This window comes from Ruditapes philippinarum, unplaced genomic scaffold (genome assembly GCF_026571515.1).
Source record: "Ruditapes philippinarum isolate M1 unplaced genomic scaffold, ASM2657151v2 ctg3627_1_1_1_1, whole genome shotgun sequence".
NCBI classification, from domain to species: Eukaryota; Metazoa; Mollusca; class Bivalvia; order Venerida; family Veneridae; genus Ruditapes; species Ruditapes philippinarum.
Window position 1 is genome coordinate 69,210 of NW_026857599.1, and position 27,758 is coordinate 96,967.

The 27,758-nt window shown below is 31.3% G+C and overlaps 2 protein-coding genes across 2 annotated transcripts; one reads left to right on the forward strand and one right to left on the reverse strand.

The window, feature by feature from the left end:
- Nucleotides 1-7,190: 7,190 nt before the first annotated feature.
- LOC132750280 (heat shock 70 kDa protein 12B-like) lies at nucleotides 7,191-15,561 on the reverse strand. The gene is made up of 5 exons (XM_060740228.1): nucleotides 15,316-15,561; nucleotides 12,804-13,046; nucleotides 10,293-10,531; nucleotides 9,423-9,492; nucleotides 7,191-8,503 (listed from the first exon to the last, which is right to left on the reverse strand). Exons 2-5 carry the CDS (start codon nucleotides 13,036-13,038, stop codon nucleotides 7,440-7,442), a joined length of 1,608 nt encoding a protein of 535 aa, XP_060596211.1. The 5' UTR covers nucleotides 13,039-13,046; nucleotides 15,316-15,561; the 3' UTR covers nucleotides 7,191-7,439.
- Nucleotides 15,562-20,737: 5,176 nt separating this feature from the next.
- LOC132750279 (putative nuclease HARBI1) lies at nucleotides 20,738-27,453 on the forward strand. The gene is made up of 7 exons (XM_060740227.1): nucleotides 20,738-21,118; nucleotides 22,307-22,446; nucleotides 23,136-23,212; nucleotides 23,819-23,936; nucleotides 24,280-24,352; nucleotides 24,574-24,755; nucleotides 25,446-27,453. Exons 1-7 carry the CDS (start codon nucleotides 20,909-20,911, stop codon nucleotides 25,663-25,665), a joined length of 1,020 nt encoding a protein of 339 aa, XP_060596210.1. The 5' UTR covers nucleotides 20,738-20,908; the 3' UTR covers nucleotides 25,666-27,453.
- Nucleotides 27,454-27,758: the final 305 nt, after the last annotated feature.

A 27,758-nucleotide genomic window follows, 5' to 3' on the forward strand; every position in this document is an offset into this window, starting at 1 on the left:
GACTATATAAATAAATATAACACGAACGTATTATACGATATCCATTATTCGAAAACGTCCTATGTTTTTGTGGTAAATTTTAATCCCTATTATACAATTTCGAATAAGGTTTAAGTCTTCAAAATAATGATTTCAATTTATACAATGGTGTTGCATCATTGATATTGACAGCAAAGTGTTTGATTTATTTTACGTTCAACATTATACGGAATTAAATGCACGTAGTTATGTCTTTGATGCCAATTAAATATTTATTTCGACACATTTCCCTTTGTTTGTTTTTTGTTTGTTTTTTGTATGTTGTTTTTTGTGGTTTTTTTTATTTGGTCGTTTGAATTCATGTTACATATGCGTTATAAATAAAAATAACTGTTATGCTATGTTACATGTTATGGTCAACGTTTAGTAGTAGCCGTTTACCACTAGTCGGATATTAAAATTCGAATCCATTATTCGAAAGTCAATTGTACCTCCTTAATCCCGAATTATCGATATTAATCCGATAATCATAATTAATACTTGGCATTATTACATTTAATATTGGTTTTGAACCCCTATCTGGAAATTAAAGTTTTTATTTTTAGAAAAATCAGATTTCCCTGGGAACCATTATATATAAAAACCGCGTTAAAGAAGTTTATGGAAGTTTATGGTCAGTGCATTTAAAAATTGTTAATCGGAAAGGGATGGTTTTTGCATTGGGTTTAATTAAGGAATAATAAGGTAAACTAGAAAGAGATTACAGTATATAAAGTTAGAGTTCAAAAGTTGTATAAAATTGTTTGCAAGCATTGGGGTGATAAGTGCTCGATGTTGTACATGAGTAATTGACATAACAGGTTGAATTAACAGTTAACCAGTTAGGATACAGAACAAAAAATAATAGACAAAAAGTAAATCATTACAATAATAAAGTCTTTTGATTAACCATAGTTGTCAGCAACAAACGAATTTTAAATTAACTTCCCCTTTCCATCTTTTTAAAAGGCAACGAAAAAGGCAGAAGGAAAAACCTTTTGATTCCAGTATAGGGGCAAATAAAATAAATGCATGTAGAAGTTAATATATAACTATTTTTGTATAAGTTTTTTATCAAAAAAAATTCCTAAAATCATATCAAAATGATACCTCCCCAGTCCGTAATATTTGATTTATTTCACATTCCCCAAAGAATTGTTGTCCACCGAGGATTTATTTGGTTCCACTTCTTGATTTTTTTGGTGTTTCCCTTATAAGTTTAAAATTATCATGTAACCAGATTCCCATTGTTAATAGGATTGAATTTTAACGTTCAAATCATGAAAAGCCAAAAACAGGGTTTAGATAGTTTGCCACAGTGATATCTAGTGTTATTAATCAGTAAATTGGGTTTTTATTTTTTTTTTTATTTTTAGAAAAAAAAAATCCCAATAGTTTGAAAAATGGGTTTCGTTTTAAAAACCCCGGGTTTAAATTTACGTTATTGGGAATTTTTTTTTGGGGGGGGGGGGGTGGGGGGGGCCGGGTAACCCTTTTTTAAAATTTTCCAAAAGAATTGTTTTATGAAAAGGGTTCAAGGGAAAAAACCACCCAAAAAAGTTATAAGTCCCCCCTTTCCCAAAAAAAATGTAAACAGGAAAAGAACCAATTTTTAAACAAAACCAAAACTAAAACTTTAAAATAAGGGGAAAGGTTTTTTTTCTTCAAAATTTAAAAAAAAAGGGGTTTTAAAATTTAGGCGAAAATAAAAAAAGTATGTCGAAGTGGTAGACAATCGATATTTGAAATATTATTTTTAAATGAATATGAAATTTACAAAGGTAAATAATTAAACACATATTTATTTATATCAATTTTATAGTCCATTTCATATTTCGGGGTGAAAATGAAGTGATCAATAGGAAAAAAAACAACAGAAACACAAAACAGAAGTTCCTAAAGAATACCAAACCAGCAAAACAAAAATGATGCAGACTTGGGCTGTTCTCAAAAAAAGCACCTAGCTATCGCTCACGCCCCTTGCACCGACTCTGTCTAATTTTTTACTCGTACACGCATTCTATTTTTCAAACAATTCAATCTTTGGCAGCGTTGTAATGCGGTAAGAATGAGAGAAAGAAGTTGACTTACTGGTCACGTGATGGATAAATATAACGAAAAAATGAACAAAATTTATAATATTCTGGAACTTTACTTGAGTCAGATAAGCGCAAGTAATCACTTGTTTCCTTTTGAACAAATCTATATATTTTAAACCCCCAAATCACTTTTTAGGGGGAAAAAAAACCCGGGAAAATTTGGGAAAAAAAAACTTTTTAAATTTAAATTTTTTTATGTGAAAAATTTTTTTTTTTTCCCTTTTAAATATTTTGTAAGGAATTTTTTTGAAATAATTTCTTTTTAAATTAATTTTATTTGAATATATAAAATTTCCCAAAATTGAATAAAATGTCAAAAAAATCTTTTAAGTGAAAAATTTTCCTTTTAATTCCTAATTTAAATTTTAAACCTTCCTTTCAAAAAATTTCATGTAAAGGGATTGTTTCATCACTTCTGTTTTATTCCCCAAAAAATCATGCTTTTTATATTTATTACGAATATATAGAGAACTGATTTGGTTAAACCGTTAATACTTCCTATACAAAGAAGGGTAAAGACAGCTGTTCAGTGGTGTATTGTGGACTCTTAGTGTTACGATGATTTTTTGTTTCAAAATAAACAAATAATAATAATAAAAAATGGTAAATGAATAATAAGATAAATAAATAAACAAATAAAACGTTAAAATTAGTTTACTTAGAACCTACATTTGTGACTATACATGTTTTTACTTTTCATTTTAGAATTCACTGTATTTTTATTATCTCACCAGAACCGAAGGGTCAGGGTGAGCTATTAGTATCAACGGGGGATGCTCCGGCGTCCGTCGTCCGTCGTCATGCGTCAACAATCATCTTCTACTCTGAAACTGCTGGGCAGATTTACATTGAATTAGGTCTGTAGCATCCTTGTGACAGTCACACTTGAATTTGCTCATTTCATTTCAATTGGCCCCTTTTAGGGGTCAACAGAGCTAAAAATAGATTTTTTTTAAACATCTTCTACTACAGAACTAATTGACGGATGATCACCAAACTTTGTCTATAGCATTCTTGGGTAGTCTTATATCAAGTTAGCTCATATTAATTTTAAATGGGTCTCTTTTAGGGGTCTCTAGGGCTAAAAATAGAAAAACATTTAAACATCTTCTTCTAAAGAAACGAATGAATGGATGATCACCGCACTTTGTCTGAAGCATTCCTGGGTAGTCGTTTATCAAGTTTTGCTCATATTTATTTAAATGGCCCCTTTTAGGTGCTGCTAAGCTAAAAAAGTATTACATTTAAACGTCAATCTCTACAGTAACTTATTGATGGATGATTACAAGACTTTGTTTTGTAAGCATTATAAGGTAGTCTTTAATTAAATTTGCCTCATGTTAATTTGATTGGCCTCTTTTAGGAGCCGGTAAAGCTAAAAATAGAAATACATTTAAACGTCTTTTCTACAGACCTAATAAATGGATGATCACCAAAAACTTTGTCTGTAGCTTTCTTGGGTAGTCTTTTATCAAGTTTGCTCTTATTAATTTGATTGGCCCCTTTTAGGGGCGCGTTAAAGCTAAAAAAAGAAATACCTTTAAAAACCTCTATTTCTACAGAACTAATTGATGGATGATCACCAAAACTTTTGTCTGTAGCATTCTTGTGTATAGTCTTATATCAAGTTTGCTCATATTCATTTGATTGGCCCCTTTTTAGGGGTCTCTAGAGCTAAAATAAAAAAAAAACCTTTAGACATCTTCTTCTACAGAACTAGTTCATGGATGATCAACCAAACTTTATTAAGTTTGCTCATATTAATTTAATTGGCCCACGTTTAAGCATAAGTTTAAATGCCCCAGGTCATGGCATTTCTTATAATTATTGTTTAAACATAATTCTATGCTCAAAATTTGATAATACGAAAATATTCACAATGGATAATTTCCAACAACTGAAAAGCAGTTGTTTCTGTGAGTGACTCAGGGCCATGATCTCTTGTTTATTTTTCTTTACTTATATCTGGACCATCCAAGGTATGTTCCTTCCAAATATGTAAATCACGGTCTATTAATAAAGGCCGTATAAACTAATATATAAAAATCTAATTTTGGCACTCTTGACCTGGACCAACTGACCTCTTACTCAATTCAAAGAAAAAAGGCCATGCAAGATTTCTTCCTACCAAATTTGAAAGTCATCTGTCCATAAATAAAGCGTGTTTGGCCAAAAAGGTAAAAATCATTTATTTAGCACTTGGTGACCTAAATCCAACTGAATCCTTAACTCAATCCAAAGGATGCAAGTTATCAAATAGCTAAAGACTATTTATAAGCAATTGCGTAGAATTTCTATAATTGACACCTTCACAATAACCCACTGACCTCTACCTCTGTCACAAGGAAGAATATCATGCAAGGTATCTTCCTATGAAATATATTCTGCCTATAAATAAAGGCTATATGGGAATATGTGTAAAAATCTATTTTTAGCACTGGTGACTTTGACCCACTGATCCCCTTCCTCCAATCGAAAGGAAGAAAACCATGGCAAAATTACCTTCCTTTCAAATATGAAATACATCAGTCAAGAAATAAAAGCTATGTGAGCAAAAATGTCAAAAACCTTTTTAGCAATGTTTGACCCAGGCCCCTAACTCCATGCAAAGGAGAAGACTTCAATTTTATGTTACTACAAAATATAAATGACATCTGGCAATATAATAAGGTTAATACACCTGTAAAAATGTAAAAATCTATTTTCGACATTGTTTGACATTGACCTTGGGCACAATTGACCCCTAACTACACCCAAAGATAGAACACCTACCTTGGCATGTTTCTAGATCAGCGACATTGACTTGGCCCAAGATATCTCTTACTCTATAAAATATAAGAGAATCATTTAATATCCACTTACCAAATGTGAAGGACATATTTATATAAATTAAGTAATTAGCAGAAATGAAAGATAAATCCAACTTGCCGGAATAGGTTAACCATACAAGGCCCTATTTTCAAAGTGATAAAAAAGGTAATAACTGGGGAAAATTGATATACACAGTTTTATAACTTGGCAATATATGATGAACTTTGGTATTAAAAGTAAGTGTTGAAATTATGAAGCCATTAGTATAGATTGAATTTCAGATAAATCCAACTTTCTGGTTAAGGTTAACCATTATTCAGTTTCTAAGTGCTGAAAAGGGCAATTACCTGGTAAAAATGGAAGCCTATAGTTATGTAACTTGCCCAGATAATGTACTTTTTATTGATTAGTAAGTGTGAAATTACAAAGCCATCGGCACTGGTTGAACTTGAGAAAAATCTAACTTGCCGTTTTTAGGTTAACCTCATGCGGACAGAAAGACGGCAAATAGTTCATTACTATATGCCCGGGGCATAAAAAATGAAAATGTATTTATATATATTTTATTATACTCTAATCAATGTACACACTTTAACATTCAGGTTATTAACCACACTTTTTAAATAAAGTACATTGCCAATGTAAAAGATTTATATTTGCGACATTTTTTATCAAAACATGCACAAAAAAATTCAGGAAACAAAAAACATCACAAGACTTTTACGTGTATTTCTCTTGCATGTAACAGAAAACTTTAAGATATTTATATTTCTCTTTATATATTTTTTGTACAAGTGAAAATTAAAGTATCCTGAAGCTTTTTCGTTGAATTTAAAATGCAGCAGGAATGCATATCACAACATTTTACTAATAGTATCTCATTTTTCAGTATATTTAAATATAAATAATTTATATTTTCCTATAGCTTTATTTATAACTTAATAATACATTTGGTATATTTCAAAATTGAAACAGCTTGCATTATCTCTTTCCTGTGTATAGAAACAATAAGCCATATCTTTGCGACAATATTTCATGATATTCATACTGGTAATATCGTATATAAGGCTTTTATCCAAAAGCGCGTTATTCAATAATTTTTCTTAAAGATATACAATGCTCAAATTCGATATTAGAAAATATTGCTTTACATTCTCTTGTCAATATAGAATAAACATGTTTTTGACTTCACACGAAGTAGATATGTTATGTTACAAAACCCTACACACAATAGTTGATCACATTATGAATATATCAGTTTTTTTAAGAAAGGACCAACTTTTCCTTGACCTGTAATAGGGAACGCAGCTTCCCATACACAAAGTTTATTCATTCTTTTATTCAAATTAGACATGTTCAGTGAGAATTTTATAGGTTTCAATTAATTTCTGTTATTAAATTATTTTACTCAAGGAAAGAGCATAGTATATTTTTAAAATACTTCAATATATTTGTGAAGTACAATATTGATACTAATTTGAATTTACAATATAATCCTAAACGAACTTGCATAAATAGTTAGGATGATATTAATGATCACTGAGTGTCCGTTTGTCTGTCATATTACAATAAAACCCCGCCTTAAATTGGATAGGACTGAAGTATAATACTTCAAAGCAAGCATCCTCGGCAATCTCAAAATGGTTTTAAAATAATGATATGTTTTTGATCAGATCAGGACATATTTTTGATTAACGGGAAACGTTAGAAAAGTATTGAAGCATTGGATATATAATCATCAAAACAAATTACCAAAGAATACTATAAACATTAGGCCTTGATTTCTAAATAGCTTTTTACTATTTCATGTTTCACAAAATAGTAATTTTTACTATTTCATGTTTCGCAAAATAGTAACTGTAATTACTATAGCTATAATATCACCAGGCAATATTTATGACCGAGTGAACCGTGTTCCAAAACTTTCCTGATGCTTTAACGATTATTTCTTCTACAGCATATCGAAGCCAATAGTTGCTGCAAAATGAAATCACGCATGCTTCATTTTAAAAGAAGCAAACTGGTATTCCTGGTTGTCTCTTTTTCTTTAGCAGTATGCTATCTATTGATTTCATTCTGTTTTATTTATCATGTACCGAAATTTTCCCTTTTATGTTGTTATTTTTATCTTTATATGCTTCATTTACATCCTAAAACGGCTTGTTATTTTCTATTAATGTATTCCAATATTCAAAACAAATTTTTTATAACAAAACCCTGTGATCCATTCTTAAAAACAATTTATATGTATCACGTCTCAAACGTTGCTTGGAAAGCGTCATTCTACAGTTCACGTTTAAGGCTGAACTATTGGATTAATTGTTTCTTCTTGACTATCATACAAATAAAGAGAATATATGAGAAATATATCATCACAACTTTTTTTACTAGGGATAAATTATTCATTTCTACCAAGTTTTTGCAATTATGTAATATATGCATTCATATCAACGTTTGCAATAAATTGCATGCTAAAGTATTATTCATTTGTAGAATAGCATATGTTTTGTTTTATGTATACACTTTTTGTAGACAGTCCATATACGTAGAAAATTCTTCTTTTGTTCTGACATTAACAGCTTTCACGAGAAGTTCAGTATCACCAAATATGAACGAGGTTTCTAGTTGATTATCCTCTTTCGATCTGCCATTTGAATGTGCTACTCTTAGCGTTCCTATGTGTTTGCAGCCATTGTCTGTTGTGTATTCAGGATCAATTTCTTCTGTACAATATACCATTATATTCGTTTCATCAGGGTCAGATGGCGTGAATGGACCTTTAGAAATAATTTTCCCAATATTAACCTCTTCTCCAGCCTGTATAATTGTTCTTGGGACATTGCAAGCCTTTTTCTTACCATTTATAAATTTTACTTCTGCATTTTTATGTTTTTGCTCATCAAAATTTTGAAAGGTAGCCATCCCGTAAGTGTGGGTCATTATTCTTGAACGTACAGTATCCTGATAATGTCCAAACCGCACTGCACCTTTGAGAACAACAAGACCTGCCTCTTCTGGGGTAATGATTTCCTTGTACTTTAATTCTCTCTGGATAATGTATTTGACTAATTCACACTCCCCAAACCCACCAACTAAAAGAATTGTTTCGACTTTTTGCATATTCTGTTTTGCAAGAATATTTTGTACATGCTCAATCACGCTATTTATCGGAGCCTCAAACCATTGTTTAACGACAGAAACGTCAACTCTCATTTTGTCGCCAGTAAATGTAACCATTCCGGACAATCCAAGATCGGCAACTCTTTTCCCTAATGGAGGCATGTTACTCTCCTGATAAAGCTCTTTTATTGATGAAAACAGTCTAAATGTAAATTTCCCCTTTAATTCGGGAGTGACAGAACGCTTTTTTATTTCGAAATCCCTAAGCATTTGAAAGTAGTCTTCCATTTGCTTACTTTTAAATTTTTGCATTGTGGTATTCCCGAATATCTTAGTCAGCCATTCTAAATAGTTGTTGTCAACAATTATTCCTCCCCACGGACCACCACTTGCTTTATGGAGTTCCTTTAATGTGTCATCGATTTGTTTCTCATGTACTGATATATCTGCAGTACCTATTGGAAATAACATTTATAAGCTAATGCATTCATATATTATGTTTTAATAAAACAAGAGCAATCAGGGATAGCGTGTATCGCCTGGTGATAGCCAATTTAGCAGCTCTGTTGTTGCAGCCACTGCTTAGTAGACGACAAAAAAATAATTTACAGGCCAGAACGCCTGTTTTATGAGAGGGTCATAACTCAGCAAAAATCGTTCCACCAAAATACATGTTAATATGCACAAACACTTAAGGTACAGATCATTACATTTTATTCAAATTGCGTAAGTAGTATCAGAGAGGTCCGGACAAACTTAAAAGGTGAAAATAATCAAAGGGACGTGGCTCAGACAAAAATCATTTATATTGAAAATGCCAACGATGCGCACAATTACCTTGAAAAATGATCATTTATGTTTTGAAATTTAAAGGGCCCAAACAAAAGTTTTTTGAGGGTTAGTTAAAGGGCAAGTTTTTGTGATGGCACCAAAAAAGGGGAACAAATTTCGCCGGGCAGACAGGAGAAAAAAAAGGCAGTAATACGACGAAAAAGTGACCCCATAGGGACTTCGGTACTTTGTAGCATGCAGCAGTTACTAGTAATAAGTAGCAGACGACACAAAAATCATTAATTTGCTCAAACGATTTTTTTGTTCAATAACACAGACAAAATCAATAAACCAGAAACCCAGTAAATTTGCGCAATTACTTGAGCTACCGATCAAACCTCTTGTGACAATGTTTCTAAGTTCCGGTAATTCTCATGTACAACTTTAACTATATGATGAAAGTTTTGAAATTGAAACAAAAAGAAAAATGATATAAAAATCGAAAGAAAATCGTTACAAGGATTGTTTCCGATATTTTCTTTTGTACAAATAGCCGATTAATGAGGTAAAATTCATTATTGTATTCCAAGCTATTTAACCAACCTCCAAGATCGATCACCATGTATTGTCTCCCTGCTTTAGACCATGACTCCTTTACATCTGTAGAAATTGTCTGACACCAAATAGACGCTGCTTCTGGTTCATAAGACAGTTTTAGGCGTGCTTTTCTATGCCAGCCTGTTAATAAAATGCCAACTCAATATAATTCAACAGGCGAAACAGGAAAATATTTGAATGAGTATGATTTAGTTTCATATAAGTTATGGTGGCTGATTTCTGCCAATTCGTGTTTTCGTGTCTTAAAGTCGAAAGGCGAAGACAAGAAAAAATACCCATCTGTCGTTAGTTCGACTTTCGCCTTTCGGGGCGAAGACACGAAAACACGAAACATTCTAGGCGAAATAACGAAACTTTAACACGCGAAGAGACGAAAATTTCATTGTTTAAGTTTTCGTGTCGGAGGGGCGAAATCTTTTATGTCCGCGCCTTTTGTTTGTCGTGTCTTCGCCTCAAACGCGAAGGTCGAAATAACGAAAATACGGCAGATTTTCATGTTGTCGTGATTTCGCCCTGAAACGCGAAAATCAAAGTAACCACAAAATCATTGTTTCGGGTTTCGAATTAAGCTTACTTTTAACATTGATTCATTGATTTATTGTCTTAATTTAATTTATCTTTGTCAAAATACAAAATCAAATGAAATGTCATTGAATATGTTAGTTCCTTTTCCAGCATAAAATATCTTTTTAACGAAATTGTTTAGTAAATCAAATAGTTTTAGGTGAAGGAAAGACTTAAAAAACTACTCTTTACCGATTTTTGATGGACTTTTAACTAATCACTCGAAAGGTCACGAGCTACATAAAAAGCAGAATACCTTAAATGTGTCCTCTGTATTTAAACGTGATTTACCTTTTCTGCTGCTTCACGCATGAATTGCTTTGCATTATCATTCCATATGGCAGGTACAGTTAAAACATACAGTATGTCTGTGTCAACTATCCCGGTCTTTTGTTTGTTGATCGTCGTAGTGAAATGTTGTTTCAGATACTTTATTGACATTGTAAAGATTCTCATTGCTGGCATTGATCTTCCGTTTATGTCGTTAACGGTAGTCGATCTTGATAGATCCTGCATATATATATAATTTCCTTATTTTAAATCAATGATTGTATTGTTTAACATTGTCATGTCATCATTATCGTCTTCAAATTACCATTCATTTTACGGTTTTAAGGTGTTAATGCGCACACTATAACAATGTTCAATAAAAGTTTTGATTTTCCGTTACTATTTTTTTAACAACTGTATACTAATTGTCTCGAAATTCTAGTATGTAAGCATACTCATGTTGATATAGACCTTTTTACAGTACGAGTTTTCCATAGCAACGCATGTTGCATTTCGCTCATGCGCATTCTGCGTAGGACAAAAGCGCAATAACGATAGAATACATTTTAGCGTACTTAAAGCATGTAAAGGCTTTAAAATGCATGATTTCAAGTTATGTCACCCAGAAAAAAAAGACATTTTGGGATGAATTAAAGCGGTAAGTACTTAAAACGTGAATTGATATTTATAACAGATATACAAAATTAGCGGGACTTAAAATTCAACAACCAAAAGTCCTCTGTTCAAGGTATCATTAGGTGACTTTTTCATCAGTAATTTAAATTGAAACAGCAGGATGTTAAAGACCACATTTTATTACCCATGTATTACATAATATTACACAATTGGTATTCCTTTGAAAGTGGATTGGCAAATCGGTAAGTCTCGAACAGATGACACGTGACCGGCTGTTATTTGCCAGCTACTTATAATATCATTCAACCGGGTCGTTTTAGTACCATGACATAGTTAACTTCTTAAAATGATGAAAATGATTAATCGTAATTTAAGTAACTTTTATTTATACCAATCTCATCAGTGTTTATGGATTTTATGAAGTGAAAAATAGTGTACGTGACGTGCATTTCCATGTGTTACAAGGTACCGGATAAAATGTGTGTTATTCCACCACCCATCCTAACTTCTCAAGAGTTTGAAAAATTATTTAAATATAAATGTGACTTAAAAAATCTCTGTTTGGCACCTCAGTCAAGTCAGATAAAATTAGCTAAACTGAAAACTAAAAATGCATTATATCACGTGTTCCGACTTTTCTTTTTCAGAATGATAATTAAGATCAATTTTAAATGTTGTAAAATTTATATAGAAATGTTATATATTATATGTTATAAAAAAGTTTTTATACGGAAAATTTCAACAACAATTAAATTGACCTGTTTATTTGCTAATATATATTTTTCTACATTTTTTACAACAATAATCTCCATGTCCGGCACGTGATCGTAAGGGGAAATTCTTAAACACTCGTCTTTTCCATGCCTTTTTGGGCGATCTTGGCCACAAAGCTATAAATGCATCTTTTGTGTTCTGTTAAAAGCTATTTAATATGATTTTCTAATTTTTACCTTAAACTAACACGGAATTGTCTATGAATTTCTACTGCATTTCTATTTATGGCAAGGCCCTTTTTGCCCTACGCAAATTGCCCATGCGCGAAAAAATACTGCTTTCGGTCAATTTTTCATAGCAACGGACCGTGTCGTAAAAAGGTCTATACAAACTCGTATCTGTATCAAAAAGATTGGTTGATTGATTTTGAGGCGCACCAACCAATTAAGGTTGCATGGCACCGAAACAGGAAATATGTTTTTGGCTAACCTTAGGTTACTTAAAGCAACACCAGGGGCCAATCTGTATCAATGTAATACGTGTTCATTTTTTACTAATATTATAATGAAAATAACTCACATAAGAAATGTCATTTTAAAAAGAATGTTTGGATTTCACTCTAATCGTTCATAAATACTACAATTGAAAAAGTATTAACAACTTAAACACTTGAAAATAAAACATTTGTTTAACGAGGAAAACCCTTGAAATCTTGTTGCTATTTAGAGTTGTTTCCTTATGAATCTGATTTATTAAATGTTTCAAATATTGATATTTGTTTATGAAATAGACATGACATGTTCTGGTGTAAATGCCAGTATAGATGTAAATTGTATGCTTTGACCATACATAGTTCTTAAAATGATCAAAAACATTTGAAATTCTATTTAATGAATGGAAACATTAAAACTGCAAAATCACATGAAAAATTAATTCATAAAACACTCTTCTAACATGTTATTAAAATAAAATAAAATAAAACCACATACATTCATGTTGAATTATACTATCTTGTGGTCATTCTGTTTTTCTTATTAACAATTTGACATACAATCTCGCCAATGATTTAAAAATTAATCTGAGTGTAACTCAAGTCTAAAGTAATTTGCCAAAAGGGAGAACCTCATTGTTGTGAAGAATCATTTTAAATCTACGAAACAAACGCCAGCCATGGTGTTTATTGTCTTCGGCAAGGGTAGCAAAATTTATTTTCTGCTTCATATCCAAATGAGTCAAACTGCTCAAATGGATTGAGTAGAACACACGTTGGTGTTTTCAAGGATATAAGCTGATCGCTTCCAGCAATCCATCCTTTATTAGTCTGTACGTTTAACGGGTTGTCCCGGAACGAGAAGGCATAACCACTGTATGTTGTACCAAAGTCCAATGCAACCACTAGCAATGCAGAACCCGCCATTTTAGTCACTGAAAGAAGAACGGACACTTGCTGCAGGTATGAGATTTTAAACTTCAGTACATTTTGTTGTTTACAGACTAAAAGGCATTTAAATAGACTTTTATAAAAATTGACTTCAATAATCAATAGATAAAAAGGGCAAGACGTTCGTAAATATATATGTCATTATTATATTTACGGTGAATTGATATTAACTATTTAATTTACTACATGTATAATAATTAACAGTTGCTTGATTGTTTGAATAAGTCGACAGACATTAAGAGTGAAAAAAATGTTTTAATATGTATATATGTAAAAACTGGCATTCAAAAATTCTGTTCACTTAGGCATCTGACGTTTCTCTATTTTATGTATTAGATATTTAAAAAAATGTCCTTCAACGCAATGTTCGTGCCAAGTAAAAAGCTAGATATTCATTATATCAAATGTTATAACTTGTTTTTTACTAGAATGAAAATTGAGCATTCTGCTATTTTGTTATATTAATATAGAATCTTAACTATTTCGTTTATGAATATAATGCATCTACTAATGCAGTTTTATGAATTAATAAGCAAAGTAATGTGTATCACGTAAAAGATTTTAATGATGTAATATAATTTTAATTCTTTGCCAGTTTTAAAAATATCTGCCCAGTTGTTATCCTCTTCAAATGAAACAGTACATAATATTTTGTTATTGTCTGTCCAGTTATAATCTACTTCAAATAAAACAGTACAGAATACGGCTGAAAATATTAAAATATATATTTAATTGTTAATTTATGTTTGATAAAAAGACATATTCTATTATTTTAGTACACTCAGTAGTAGTATGTAGGTATTTTTAGTATACAACATACATTCGAATTTTCAGAAAGAATCTGTAACTTTTCCGATTTTGAAATGTTTCAGTACAAGGATCTGATGTTCATTTTACAGCGTTATCAATGTCTTTAAATTAGATTTTACAAAGCGATCTATGCTAATTTGCTACACGTTCAATATATCGTTGTTTGGAATATTATTTAAATGCGATCTTAGTTTACAATACAGTATTATTTATCTTTTTCACGAGAAATAGGGAAAACGATATCACTTTAACTCCTGATAGTATATTTAAGTTGTAAACACTACGGCCAAGCCTCCTTCAGTATTTAAATATATTATTGCGATATATGTTATATCGTATTATTGTATCTAAGCGAAAAATATAACTTCGGTTGCCCTTTTATAACCTTAATAGTACCCAAATTCAACGCAAAACGTTGTGTGCCATTTTTTGTTTGGCTAGTTTGGTCTTACACAAATGTGTGAACTACTTAATTAGACAACGTGTTTTTTTATTTAAAAAATGAAATACATCTCACTTCTACATTCTTCAATCTAGCTACTTCTTCTTGAAATATTAAATTTTTGTTCTTAATGAGATATATTTTCTAATATGTGTACAACATTAAACGAACTGTCGAAACGTTCTACTCTTATTTCCAATTCTGTCCAAATAGGATGAAACCCATTAATATTATCTAATACATTTTGTTATTTTCAGAATACGAGATTGGTTTTTAGCGGAACGATTATGATAAAACAATTGAAACAAGATAACAAACATTAAGAAAGGTAGCATATTATCTTTTAATTAATCGAAACTAATTTTCAAATGAATAACTAAATAAACTGAGAAGATGTAAGTAGCTTTGCATGTTTGCTTGTAAATCTTGACTTACCAAACAAAAGGCTGTGAATATTGAACTATTGTTAGTAATTTCGCGCACATTAAAAGCATAAATATTTTTATTTCCATACAGATTAAACAAAAACTGTTTAATCTTGTAATTTTTGAATTAATGAAAAGAAATCACATTGACCGAAATGTTAATTACTGAGTAACTACGTGTCAGTTGCTGTCAAACACATTGGAAATATAGAATAAAACTAAAACAACAAACAAAAGACATACTGATTATTTGGCACGACAAAATTATGTCCATCAATTTGATTGATCTAAAGCACGAGCACGTTCAGCGCAGCAGAAAACGCTCTTCATTTGTGTCTTTTTTTAACTCAACTTTTGTCTCAACATGTACAATGTATTTTAGTTCGTTTGCATTAGACATTACCAATTTAATTTAATGACGTAATGAAAGTATACAAGAATATACTCTCTGACAGAATTTATCGGTTCGTTTAACTCGTGACAGAAATAGATAACAGTTAAAAAATGGGAAGAAATGCAAAAACAAAAACTTCAGTGTTATTTTCTTATATCAACATGCAATGTCATATAAAATACCTGTGTTTGTTTATATAACTTCCGTTCAGAGAATCTCGTATCAATAAACTTTATTCGATTGCTTTTGACTTCGTCGTAATGGTATTGTCCTGTGTAAAACAAATATGTTTACAACATTAAACGAAAATATTTTATTCAAAAGACTGCTGTCGAAAAGTTCTACTCTTATTTCCAATTCTTTCCAAATGGGATAAAACCCATTACTATTATAGAATGGATCATACCTATAATGAACTCAAAACGTTGTGTTGTCTAGAATTCGCATGTATTATATTTGTACAAATGCCATGATACGGTAGTTAAAGTAAGTGGTTGAAAATGAATAAAATAGATAATAACTATATATGAGCCGGGACGTGACATTTTCAACATAGTAGTCAAATAACGTAATTATAACACTTTCAGGGCGTACTTCCTTAAAATAATTAAACAATAATTATATTTGTCCTTTTAATTGTTATTTTCTTTCCAATGCCAACATGTTTTCTAAGCATTTCTCTTTATTGTAAAATGTCATGACTATATGCATATTAACACTTTAATGTAATTAGAAAAAGGAAGATATCATATTACATAGATATCACTGTTTTATATAACGAACACTCCAAACAAGAATATATAACTGAAAGACAATTGTTAAGCGTGGCGAATGTGTGCGTAAGATGCTTGAAGTTGTTGAAATCCTGTCTTGATGTTTATAAAGTTAAGGGGAAATCAAAATTTCCTTGAAATTGCATTATTAAACGTAAGGTAAGTAGCACGCCCCAAGATCCGTAATTGTTTTCATAACAATTAGGAACATGTATTTTAAAGTACAATGTTGTTAAAATAGATAAATACAGAATCCCTAAAGAAAGCCCAACACGGCAAAATTGAAAATGTTGCAGGCTCGGTTTGATTGAGCCTGTTCATGGACGGTACTGGAAAGTGCAAGTTACCGTCCACGCCCCCTAGCACCGGCTTAAGCAGAATTCAACATTTAAACGTGAAATAGTAAAAGTGTACAAAGGAAGTAATTTACATATTGTATACAATTCACGTTAATTAACAAACATATGATTGAAAAAAGAAGAAAGCTACGAAATCGGAGAGGGAGTGTTGTGTCGTAAATGATTATGACACTAACCGGACAATTAATTGTTTACATGAATTACGATCTAACCATTGTTTTCTACACACCAGTCCTATGATTTTAAGTACATTTTGGTCCCTATTATAGAATTTTTGATTAAGGTTAAAAAGTGTTCAAATTAATGAATTTAACTAAAGATTGAAAACAGTTGTGTTGCATATTATCCAGCTGGACATTAACAGTAAAATGTTACATTTACTTTAAATCTACGTTATGCGAAATTCAATGCACGTAGTGTTTGTCTTTGATGCCAATTAACTTTATTTTGACATATTTCTCAGCGTATTGATGTGCGTGTGTGTGTGGTTTTTTTTTTGTTGTTTTTGTTGGGTTTTTTTGTGTGTTTTTTGTGTGTTTTTTTTGTCGATTGATGTCATGTTACATATGTGTTATAGACAATAGTTTTGCTATGATTACTGCTATGGTCAAAGTTAAGTAGTAGTCGTTCACCACTTGAGTCGGATATGAAAATCCGAATCCATCTGTTATTCGAAGTCAATAATCGATATTTATAATATTTAGATTATTACATTATTTTGTTTTGAATAACCTAGAAATAAGTTTTATTGTAAGAGAATCAAATTTGCTGGAAACTCTATATAAACTGGTTTTAAACAAGTTCATATCAGTGAATTAAATGTAAATTAAAGGAAGTTGTTTTTCACTGTTGCTTTAATAAATAGAAAATAAGGTAAACGTATATAGGGATATATAAAGTTAGAGTTCAAAGCTCTATCAATATCTGTTTACAATCATTGTGTCCAATGTGTTACATGACATAACAGTTTGTTAACAGTAGGATACAGATATTATAGACAAAGTCAATCATACAGGGTACATTTGTATATACAAGATGATTGTTCAATGCGTAAGAGGTTCCTACTTCTTATTTGGAATTGACATTTTAATACAGAAAACATCTTCTGTTTTAACAAAGTAAAGCGAAATTTGCAACTATACACTTTGCAAGGACAAATGGATAAAAAAATGTATGGAAAAGTGTTTACCTTATAATAACATAAGATTTTCCCTGTGTTTTTAGATAAAAAACAATTATAATCATTGAAAATTTTCACTACTTCCTTTCAAAAAATTTCTTGTCGGTTGATTCGATAACTTCTGATTTTATTGTGAAATAATTATGCTAATATACTTATTACGAAAATGTAGTAAATGTCATTGGTTTAACCATAAAAGCTTTCTAGACAAAATAGGGCTACGGTAGTTTTTGGGGAGGCTATGCCTCCCCAATTTTAATACCATCCGTCAAATCTTACTGCCGCGGTAATCAGGTAAAAAAATAGTACCTTGATTTTTTCTAAGCTGACTCATCACTCATCACAGACATTTACAATATGAACATATGTTCATTCTTTTATTTCATATCTGCAATTTGTAAAGATAATAATTCTCTGAAAAATTCTTGATTTTGTTTGTTATTTTTTTCAAAATCACTACTCCGTGACGTCATACTGCCGCGGTAATCAGGTTTAGGCATACGTACGTTGGTAATAAATAGTTCTGGTATGAAAACCCTTTTATATAATAACTTTATCAATATCTTTTAAAGAAAAAGCATAAATGAAAATTTATAAGTAAATGCTTTAATTAGGTGGCAAATATTCTTTATTATTTTTGATAACAATTTTCCAATTACTACGCAGCGACCAACTGTTTATGACGGGTCATTAACTAGAACGTTGCAACACCGTAGTCTCAATATCATGCATGTTCGTTTGTTGTTATAAACCATTAATAGTCCTTAATATTTTTTTAAAGACAAATAATGGTAAACTGTCGCTTACATCAGAGACATGGATCATGCTTGCGTGATAACTAAGGAAAACTAACTTATTAGTACACCTTAGGAGGCTGTACGCTGAAAACGCTCATAAACCGCTATATCATATAGCTGTTAGTAAATATTTTGCATACATTTAACTAAAAATTCACTAATGGTGATGAACATATAGTTTGAAAACATTATATTCTTAAACCATGTATCGCCGAAAAAAAACTATTTAACTACAAAATCCCTAAGGACCCTCCGACAAAATTTCACCACAAGTTTACATTTAATATTAGCAAAATAAAAAAGCAATACTTATATTTTCATCTTACATAATTCATTAATCAAACTTTTAACATAAAAGTATCTTTTAAAAATATGTCTGGCAATTGACAGATCCCTACTCTGATCTTTTATTTGTAAAGGAATAAATTTAAACATGTGCTCTTTTGTTTAGGAATATTTTGTATTGAATGTCTTAATATATCCACTAATCTCATAATTAGAATTAGACAGGTCAGGGATTTATACAACCAGTTGTTTAGTTATCTACGCTCATTTTAATCCCAATAGAAACATTCAAATATTTGGGGTAAAAAACATGACCAAAGTACCTAGTAGTCGTTTACCCGGTGGTGATCCCATTAAACTGATTATGGATTCGAATAGAAATCACAAATAGAAATATGTGTTTCGGTACAACAAAAATCGGAAGTAAAGTAAACAGTTAAATGACAGAAATATGTGGTCAAATATGTTTTAACAAGGAAATAATTATTTCAGAGAATGACGCAAAGATCAGTCTTCAATCAAATGAATGACCCCGTATTGTGTTATTAGAAAGTTTATTCAATTCTAGGGCAACGAATCATAATTTGATAGTCCAGGTGTAATAAAATTTTCAATACAGATTGTGAGATACATAAAAATATTAAAGAATAAGAAGCTTTAAAAAACAAAACAAAAAAAAACGCATATATATACGAATGACTTACAGTCGAGCATCGGAAATTCATCAACATACATTTGTATCTTACGAAATTTTAATTTGAAAACGATATTTGCGCGCGCTGAAGTGATTAATGTTTATTTGAATAAATCAAATAAAAAGAACTTATATGCTTGTGTTCTAAAAATAATTGGCGGCATGAACCGAATTTCGTTTTCATTTTACAACACTTGAAAAATTACTACAGAAAATATGTTGTTGTTTTTGTTTTGTTTTGTTTTCAACAAGAGTGTGTGTTTTAAGTTCATTTATTCTCGGCGCCGGAATAACCATATGTCCGAGATTATAGCATCGGGGACGTCTTTTTGAAGCAGAATCTTCCTGGTAGCCCATTCTTCGTTCGTTAGTGGTAAAGGAGACGACAGTACTGTCAAGGCATCAACTTCCTGACTGACGACAACAAAAACGGCGTTCATTAGCGCCAAACCTCCAGAGTAAGTTACGACAGGTCAACCAATCACCTCTGGTACTTGAGATGACTTGACCTTGACCTGCCGTGTGGCTTCTCCGCGACGTGCATATCCCTGGAGGGATTTGGAGAAGTTTCAACAAAAACCTCCAAAACACGCTATTTATAACACCATTCATAGCACTGACGCTTCGATGTTCTCATCTATTTGCGGGAAATGGTCGACAAGGAAAACCCTACGTAATAACCGCACGCCCTGTTAACAACAGATTTTCCGCAGTATATATTTCAAGCTAGCGAGGTTTAAAATCTATCGATTAACTACCATAAGTTGGTTGAGTGTTGGCGGTAAAAAAGAAGATATAACTTCTTGATCAATTTTCACTTAGGTTGATTCAATTTTGAATAAGCTTTGCAGATATGTATTTTTTTCAAGAAATATTTAGCTTTAATATTATCCGAAGCCGTCAAAGTCAGCGACGAGTAATGAAATGGGAATAATTTTCTGAAACGTGATTTTATTCGAGATTTGCTTCGGGAGAAGACAACTTTATGTCCGTAGAGAATGAATATTAATACTCATCACAAGACAGTGTCTTATTGATCTCAATTATGGTACATGTAAATATGTATAATTTTTATGTTCAATTAAAATGTTGCTTAACTTGCAGTTGTTATTATCATTCAATGATATTAAAATGACATAAAGTATTTATGATGAACAGTCCTAGAATATTTTGATAAGGAACCGTCAGTTGTAAAATGGTATTATGATATTATAATGAACAGTCGTCATACCTGCTGGTATGTCATTTATGAATGGTTTTTAGGTTTTTCAAAATTTGCATGATTAACAATCCGAAAGTAGACCTCAATGAAATGTTCTGGAATATTAACAAAATGAATAGTCAACCATATTAACCATATATATGAATGGTTGAACGATAAATGGCGCAATGTGCATATCTTCTTATTTAACAGCACATTTTAAGCAAAAAGAAAAGAAACTATAAGTCTGAAACATTCTGTCATAGCCTCCCCATCAGTACATTCAGTGCTTTGATTCAGTGATGTATTGCAGGGGCCCGTCTTATCAACGGTCGTACGACCGTTTTTATCGTACGATTGTCGTACGTCGATCGTACGCTTTTGGCGGTGTCTTATCAAACGTCGCAGATTTCCTTAATCTTACGATTATCGTAAGATCATGCATTTTTTCTACGATTGCTAAGTAGCAGTCGCAGATCAAACAAAATGGCCGCCGTACTTCTTGTGAATCGACAATGCCGAAGGAAAAGCCGGACTTTTAGGCAGCGAATGGTGCATTTGGATTGCCTGAGTGATCAGGAAGTTGTGGCCCGCTATCGGCTTGATAAAGCTGCCATTTACGAGCTTGAAAGTATTTGCCGACAAGACCTTTCACCTTTGACAGGCCGGTCTTTTGCTGTTAGCAGCTTGACGAAGGTAAAAAATACAATACTACTGTATAGTGTACATAAACCCATAGCAACGGCCCGCGTGCGAGTATAACGTTGTGGGAAAACAATTACCGGATAAAAGACACTAATTTTTTTGACACGATACACCTAAATTTGATAGTTTTAATCAGCGTAATATAAGGTATTTTTTACCGTAATGGGGAATCTTTACACTCTTAAAATCATTATAATATATATATATTATTTGAATATTTAATCATTTCGTTATTTTGTTAACACCATATAATGTTTTGCTCGTTATAAATGCTACATATTCTTCAACATTTTCTTATAAATGCATGAAGTCCTACATGAATTAATGTTCTGTTTTCGTTAGCATTTGCTAGTTTGAAATCTATGTAAAATGCTTAAATAATCCAAGTCATCCAAAATAATTTTTTCCAAAACACATGTTTCCATCGATATACAAAAACATATAATCTGTATTCTACGGTGGCACAAAGGTAGTTTGAAATCTATGTAAAATGCTTAAATAATCCAAGTCATCCAAAATAATTTTTTCCAAAAACATGTTTCTATCGATATACAAAAACATATAATCTGTATTCTACGGTGGCACAAAGGTGACATGTGTGTGTTTCTATATATATCTCGTGGCCACGAGATACTATGTCGTGGCCACGAGTTACTAAGTCAGAGTGACGCTAAGTGTAAAATTAGCGACAAATCAATAAGTTGTATAAATTCTTCTTTTACAGGCTGGTGAAGTAGGGGTATCCTTGTACTACAGCACATGTCTAGTTAATTATGGGAAAGTAACATAAATGGTTACCTATCTCGTGCCCACGACATAGTATCTCGTGGCAACGAGTTAGCTATCTCTCGGCCACGACTTCGTAACTCGTGGCCACGACATAGTATCTCGTGGCCACGACTTAGCTATCTCGTGGCCACGACTTAGTAACTCGTGGCCACGACTTAGTAACTCGTGGTCACGAGTTAGCTATCTCCTGGCCACGACTTAGTAACTCGTGGCCACGACATAGTATCTCGTGGCCACGACATAGTATCTTGTTGCCACGACTTAGTAACTCGTTGCCACGGATAAATAAAAACACACACCTAAAAATCATATAAGATCTAGATATATTTTTATCAAAGTAATTTTATTTCAAGCACATCAATAAAGCAATTCGACTTTCTTTCATTGTAGGTTCTTATTGGACTTCGATACCTGGCAAAAGGAGATTTTATATCAGAAGTTGGAGACATCCACGGGGTGTCTAAAGCCAGAGCTGCAGTTTACATTCACCAATTCATACGAAGTGTAAACCTTCGATTAAAGAATATTAGGTGAGTATGTGGAGCTGTACACATATACAAGTAATTTTACTTACTTATAATAAATTCTATAATAGGACAGGGTTATATTGAATCTAATTCAATTTAATTTCTGAGACACTTCGTCAATTAGCATCCATTGATATTCTCGTGATTACATTCATACACAGTACTTAGTCTATTGCTCAATACAAATCTGTGCAAAATTTTATCTATTTTTACTAGATATATTATTTGAAAAAAACTAAGGCAATCCTGTATATCACAGGTAAATATGCACCACATGTTTGCTGTATGTTTGGTACCCCATATGTAAAACATATGTGTTTCATGTGTTTTGAACAACATGTGTTTAAAGACATGTGTTTTTCATATGAAAGATTAACATATGTAAACAGTACCATATGAAAAGCATGTGTCATCAAGGATATGTTGAACTCATGGTTATCACATGTTTTTATATGAATAAGTTTTCATAATTATGTATAATATATGTGAACTTTCATATATTTTTCATATGTATTATATATTCTGCAAACTTTACACTTTTTACAGTTTCTATTAAATTCTAAATGATTGTACATAAATTCTTAAAAGATACTTTGTTCATGCATATATGTGCAACTTACGGTTCTTTAATCAGTACATATACTCTTTTCATTTAACGTCTATAATTAAATACAACTGTTCTTAAATTTCAGATTTCCAACTGAGAGGTCAAGTTTACATCATTTGAAGAGGAAATTCTATGAGAAATGTAGAATTCCAAACGTAATCGGTAATTGATCATTAATTACTGAACATTAGTTTCATATATACATATTTATTATATACTTACAAATGAAATATTGAGAAATATTGATGAAATAAAATGCGTATTTTCATTTTCTGTATTTTCATTGTAAAAATTTATTTTTCACTGCAGTGAAACATATTTTCCGTATTTTCACTGGTGTCTTGCCGGACTACTTTCTTTTAAATTCTGCCAGGACACAAAATTTAAGGGAAAGTCTTTCAAATTTTAATGTCAAAAAAGAGAAAAATGTATATAATAAACAGAAAATTCAAGTTTTTTTCCATAAATACATGATTTATTTTCATCTTGTGGCATGAAAATTACCATATTTCACTCGTGGCTACCGCCACTCATGAAATATTTATTTTCATACCACTCGATGAAAATAAATCATGTATTTATAGACAAAACATGAATATCCTCTATATATTAAAAGAATGTTTTAAAATATAATAATTATGCTTTTGGAAATGCTTGTTATATTGTTTTATGTTTAAAATCATTTGATATCATTTCTACAGGCACAAGTGACACTTCTTTGTATACAATCCTTACTAAGAATTATCAATTCAGATTCTTTTTTTGTAGGAGCAGTAGATGGAACCCTCATCCCTATTCAGGGTCCATCACAGGATGAGGCAGCTTATGTCTGCAGAAAAGGATTCCATGCTCTTAATGTTCAGGCAGTAGTCGATGCTGAAATGAGGTACACTATTTTATGTCAAACATTCAAGTCAGTAGTGTGTTAAATTACAAAAAAATTATAAAATAGAATCTAATTTAGTTTCTTAATCCAAGAAGTGTCCCAGGAGGAACTTATTTTCATTTGATAACTGTTTAAATCAATATAATGAAGATGAACTTAACATACACTTTTATAACATTAAAATGCTAAGGAGAAAAAAGGGAAGCATACTACTGGCAATTTATAAAAAAAAAAAGTTCAACTTCAGATAAATTTATTAAATCAATATATTTCCTGTAGATTAATGTATCAAATTGATGTAGCTGTTGTAGATTTACTTATCAAATAAATATACTTCTTGTAGATTCACAGATGTTGTCTCAAGGTGGCCTGGTTCACAGCATGATGCGGCCATTTTCAATGCTTGTGGGTTAAAGGTGAAATTTTTCACAATAAATTTCTCATGACATGAATTAAAGCTGCATTACCCTTAATGGACTTAAAATCATATTAGTAAATGCTTGTGCTAACCTCATACTAAATGATTAAGGACAAAAATATTTTTTCTTTCTGATTTTATCTAGCTTTTGTGAATTTTCTAAAGAAAACTATATGTCATCTGAAAATAACTGCTTCATGATGATCTATCATTTTTCAGACACATTTAGAACAAAGTAACAATGGGTTGTTATTGGGGGATAGTGGGTATCCTCTAAGGAGGTACCTCTTGACCCCAAAGGTGAATCCGACAACACCACAAGAGGAAGCCTTCAATAAACACCATAGCAGAGGCAGAGTGGTGGTAGAAAAAGCCTTTGGTATACTGAAGTCACGTTTCAGGTAAAATATTGCATATCATTCAAAGTAATTATTGTATTAGTTTAGTTTATAGTACAAATTTATTTTAGTTCGATTGCGTTGGAAGCTATAAGCTTATTGAAACACTCTTGAATCCGTTCCTGGAACCAACCAGTACTAATTAAGCAATGAATGTAAAGTTTCTTGCTCAAGGAAACAACGGCGTGGCCCTATCAGGATTTGAACCCACGCGGTCAGCAATCCTTAGATTAATAGTCCGACGCGTTAACCACTCTGCCACGCCGCCAAATTGTATTGATCCATTTTATCAATGTGTTTCACTATATGACCTTTATTGATAATGAATTTACAATATGTTTAAATGATGCTGTCCCAACTTTGATCTCTACTTCTGGCCCTATTTTTTGTGAAAATGTCATGCCACTGAAGTAATGACATACCACATGAAACAAATAAGATACATGAGCCGTGTCACGACAAAACCAACATAATGGGTTTGCGACCAGCATGGATCCAGACCAGCCTGCGCATCCGCGCAGTCTGATCAGGATCCATGCTGTTCGTTTACAAACCCTATAACAAGTAGAAAAACTGTAAGCGAACAGCATGGATCCTGATCAGACTGCGCTCTGGTCTGGATCCCTGCTGGTCGCAAACCCATTATGTTGGTTATGTCATGACGCGGCTCATATATTTATGCCTTTATTGCAGATGCCTACACAAAAGTGGTGGTGTTCTACCATTTTCACCAGAAAAGAGCAGCCAAGTTGTGGTCGCATGTATGAGGCTACATAACTTTTGTAAAACTAGAGGAGTACAAGAGCCTGTGGAGATCATCACACAGGATGATGATGATGATGATAATAATTTACCAAATGGAGATGACAGAAATAATAATAATATTAGACAGGAATTAATTAATTTATTCTGAAAAAATGTTTTTAAGACATAGAAATTAAAATATAATTACTTGTTCTGGTCAATTGAAATATAACATTTCACTCAATTAAAACAATTACATCTATTTTTTTATCTCAATTAAGCACCCATGTATTACTTAAAGGAATTACTTTGTATTTCACATAAACCAAAATTAGCACAGTAGTTAACTTATTGTCAGAGTCAATGATACCTTTGATAAGAAAAAATGATATTTGTAATGAATAATAAACATTAAAGGGGTTAAGTAGTAATATTAAATAATATAAGTAAACTATACATGTGAAAGCTATTCAGTTAATAATTTGTTGAATATTAATTTGTGATTTCATGAAATACATTAATTCATTGAATCATTGTGAAAAATAACTACTAAAATATAGCTTTCGGAAATATCCCCTTGTCTTACAACTATACGTGTTAAATATTAATAATTCAAATACTGCACATTTTTTAACATAATTTTTCATTGGAATACAATGATGTTTAAATTTATGATTGAAGAATTTTTTTCCCTATAAAAATGTTGTTTGCTATATTATGACTTTGTTACAAAGATTTCTAATAAGTTATATGGCCATTTAAAAGAATTTGTTTGCAAATTATAACCCTCACCTAGTCACAAACTAGGTTATATAAGCAAACAACCATTTAAATGGGGTAATATAACCTGTCAAAATTCTTTTTTAACTAAACAGTATAACAAGTTTCATGTTGATGTCTTTTATAGCTTTTAAATCATTCTATATTACAGGCAATTATGTAAATCCAAGGGTATATAATGAGTGTAAATTTGATTTAAGTTATTACCATCCTAATGGGCACTATAAGGAACTAAAAAATTGACATCATAGGTCAATAAATAATAAATGCTAAAACAAAACCGTCTTAAATTGACAGACCAAATTAAAGTATTATGCTTATCCAAGGGTCTATAATGAGTGTAAATATGATTTAAGGTAGAACACCCTAATGGGCACTATAATGAACTGTAAAATTGACAACATAGCACAGTTATATGCCCTAAATATCACCTGTATGCAAAATTTAAACAAAATTTACCGTGTGGTTTATGAGTTATGGAAATTTTTCTGAATAAAACTTTGCCATTTAGAAGGGCTTTTTTCAGAAATAAGGAATCTCTAAATAATCTATAATATCATCATTATGAAAAATGTTTTCCTATTGCTCATTGTTAAGAAACAAAAAATGACATTTAGGTAACAAATTAAACAAGCAAAATGATTGTTTTTAAACTATTTTTTTTAATATGTATAAAAATGTAACCCTACCCCACCCACTTTTAACACTTATTTGACCATTTCCATATGTAAAAAGCCTTACTTAAAATATCCCTTAAATTTTCCACAATGAGGGGCTGTTTTCAAAGTTTGCCTAAATTTTCTTAAATGTATATTGGTTGGTCTTGCAAAATATAAAAAACTTTTACCATGTAGTTTTTATTTTTTAAAACTTTGAAAATATCTGGTATCATATTTGCTATTAAATTTGGCATTATTTAGTAAATAGATACCTACAATAATTTAGTTCTGGCTTCCATAACTTTATATGTCGCTTTTATTTTGACGTTATGACAGTAAAGAACAGGTCTAGCAATACCTGTTCGCTGAAGTATCTTGAGCTAACAATAATTATATAATTAAAATGAAACACTTTATTCTTCCATTAGGAATCTGATAGATTAATAAAAAAGTTTAAAAGAAAAAGAAAATTGACCCTTCTGGGGATTGAACCCACGGCCCTCATTTTCAATGTAGTTAACAGTAGTCTAGCCTATTTGAATACTCTTCAAAGCGGTGGTAATGCATTAGGATGGTAATACCTTAAGTTAAAATATGTTTAGGAAATAATATCAGTCTTTTCAATTTAACAGGATAATTTGTTAAGTAATTTATCAAAGTTTGCATTTAAGGTTTTGAAATTTTCATTTAAAGATGAAACTTGGGCAACTAAATCCCTCATTACAGCAGTTTGCTGTATAACTAGTTCTTCAACACGATGACCTGAAAATAAAATAAAGAATATATTTTACAACCCTTAAAATCAATACAATCTATTTCCTTT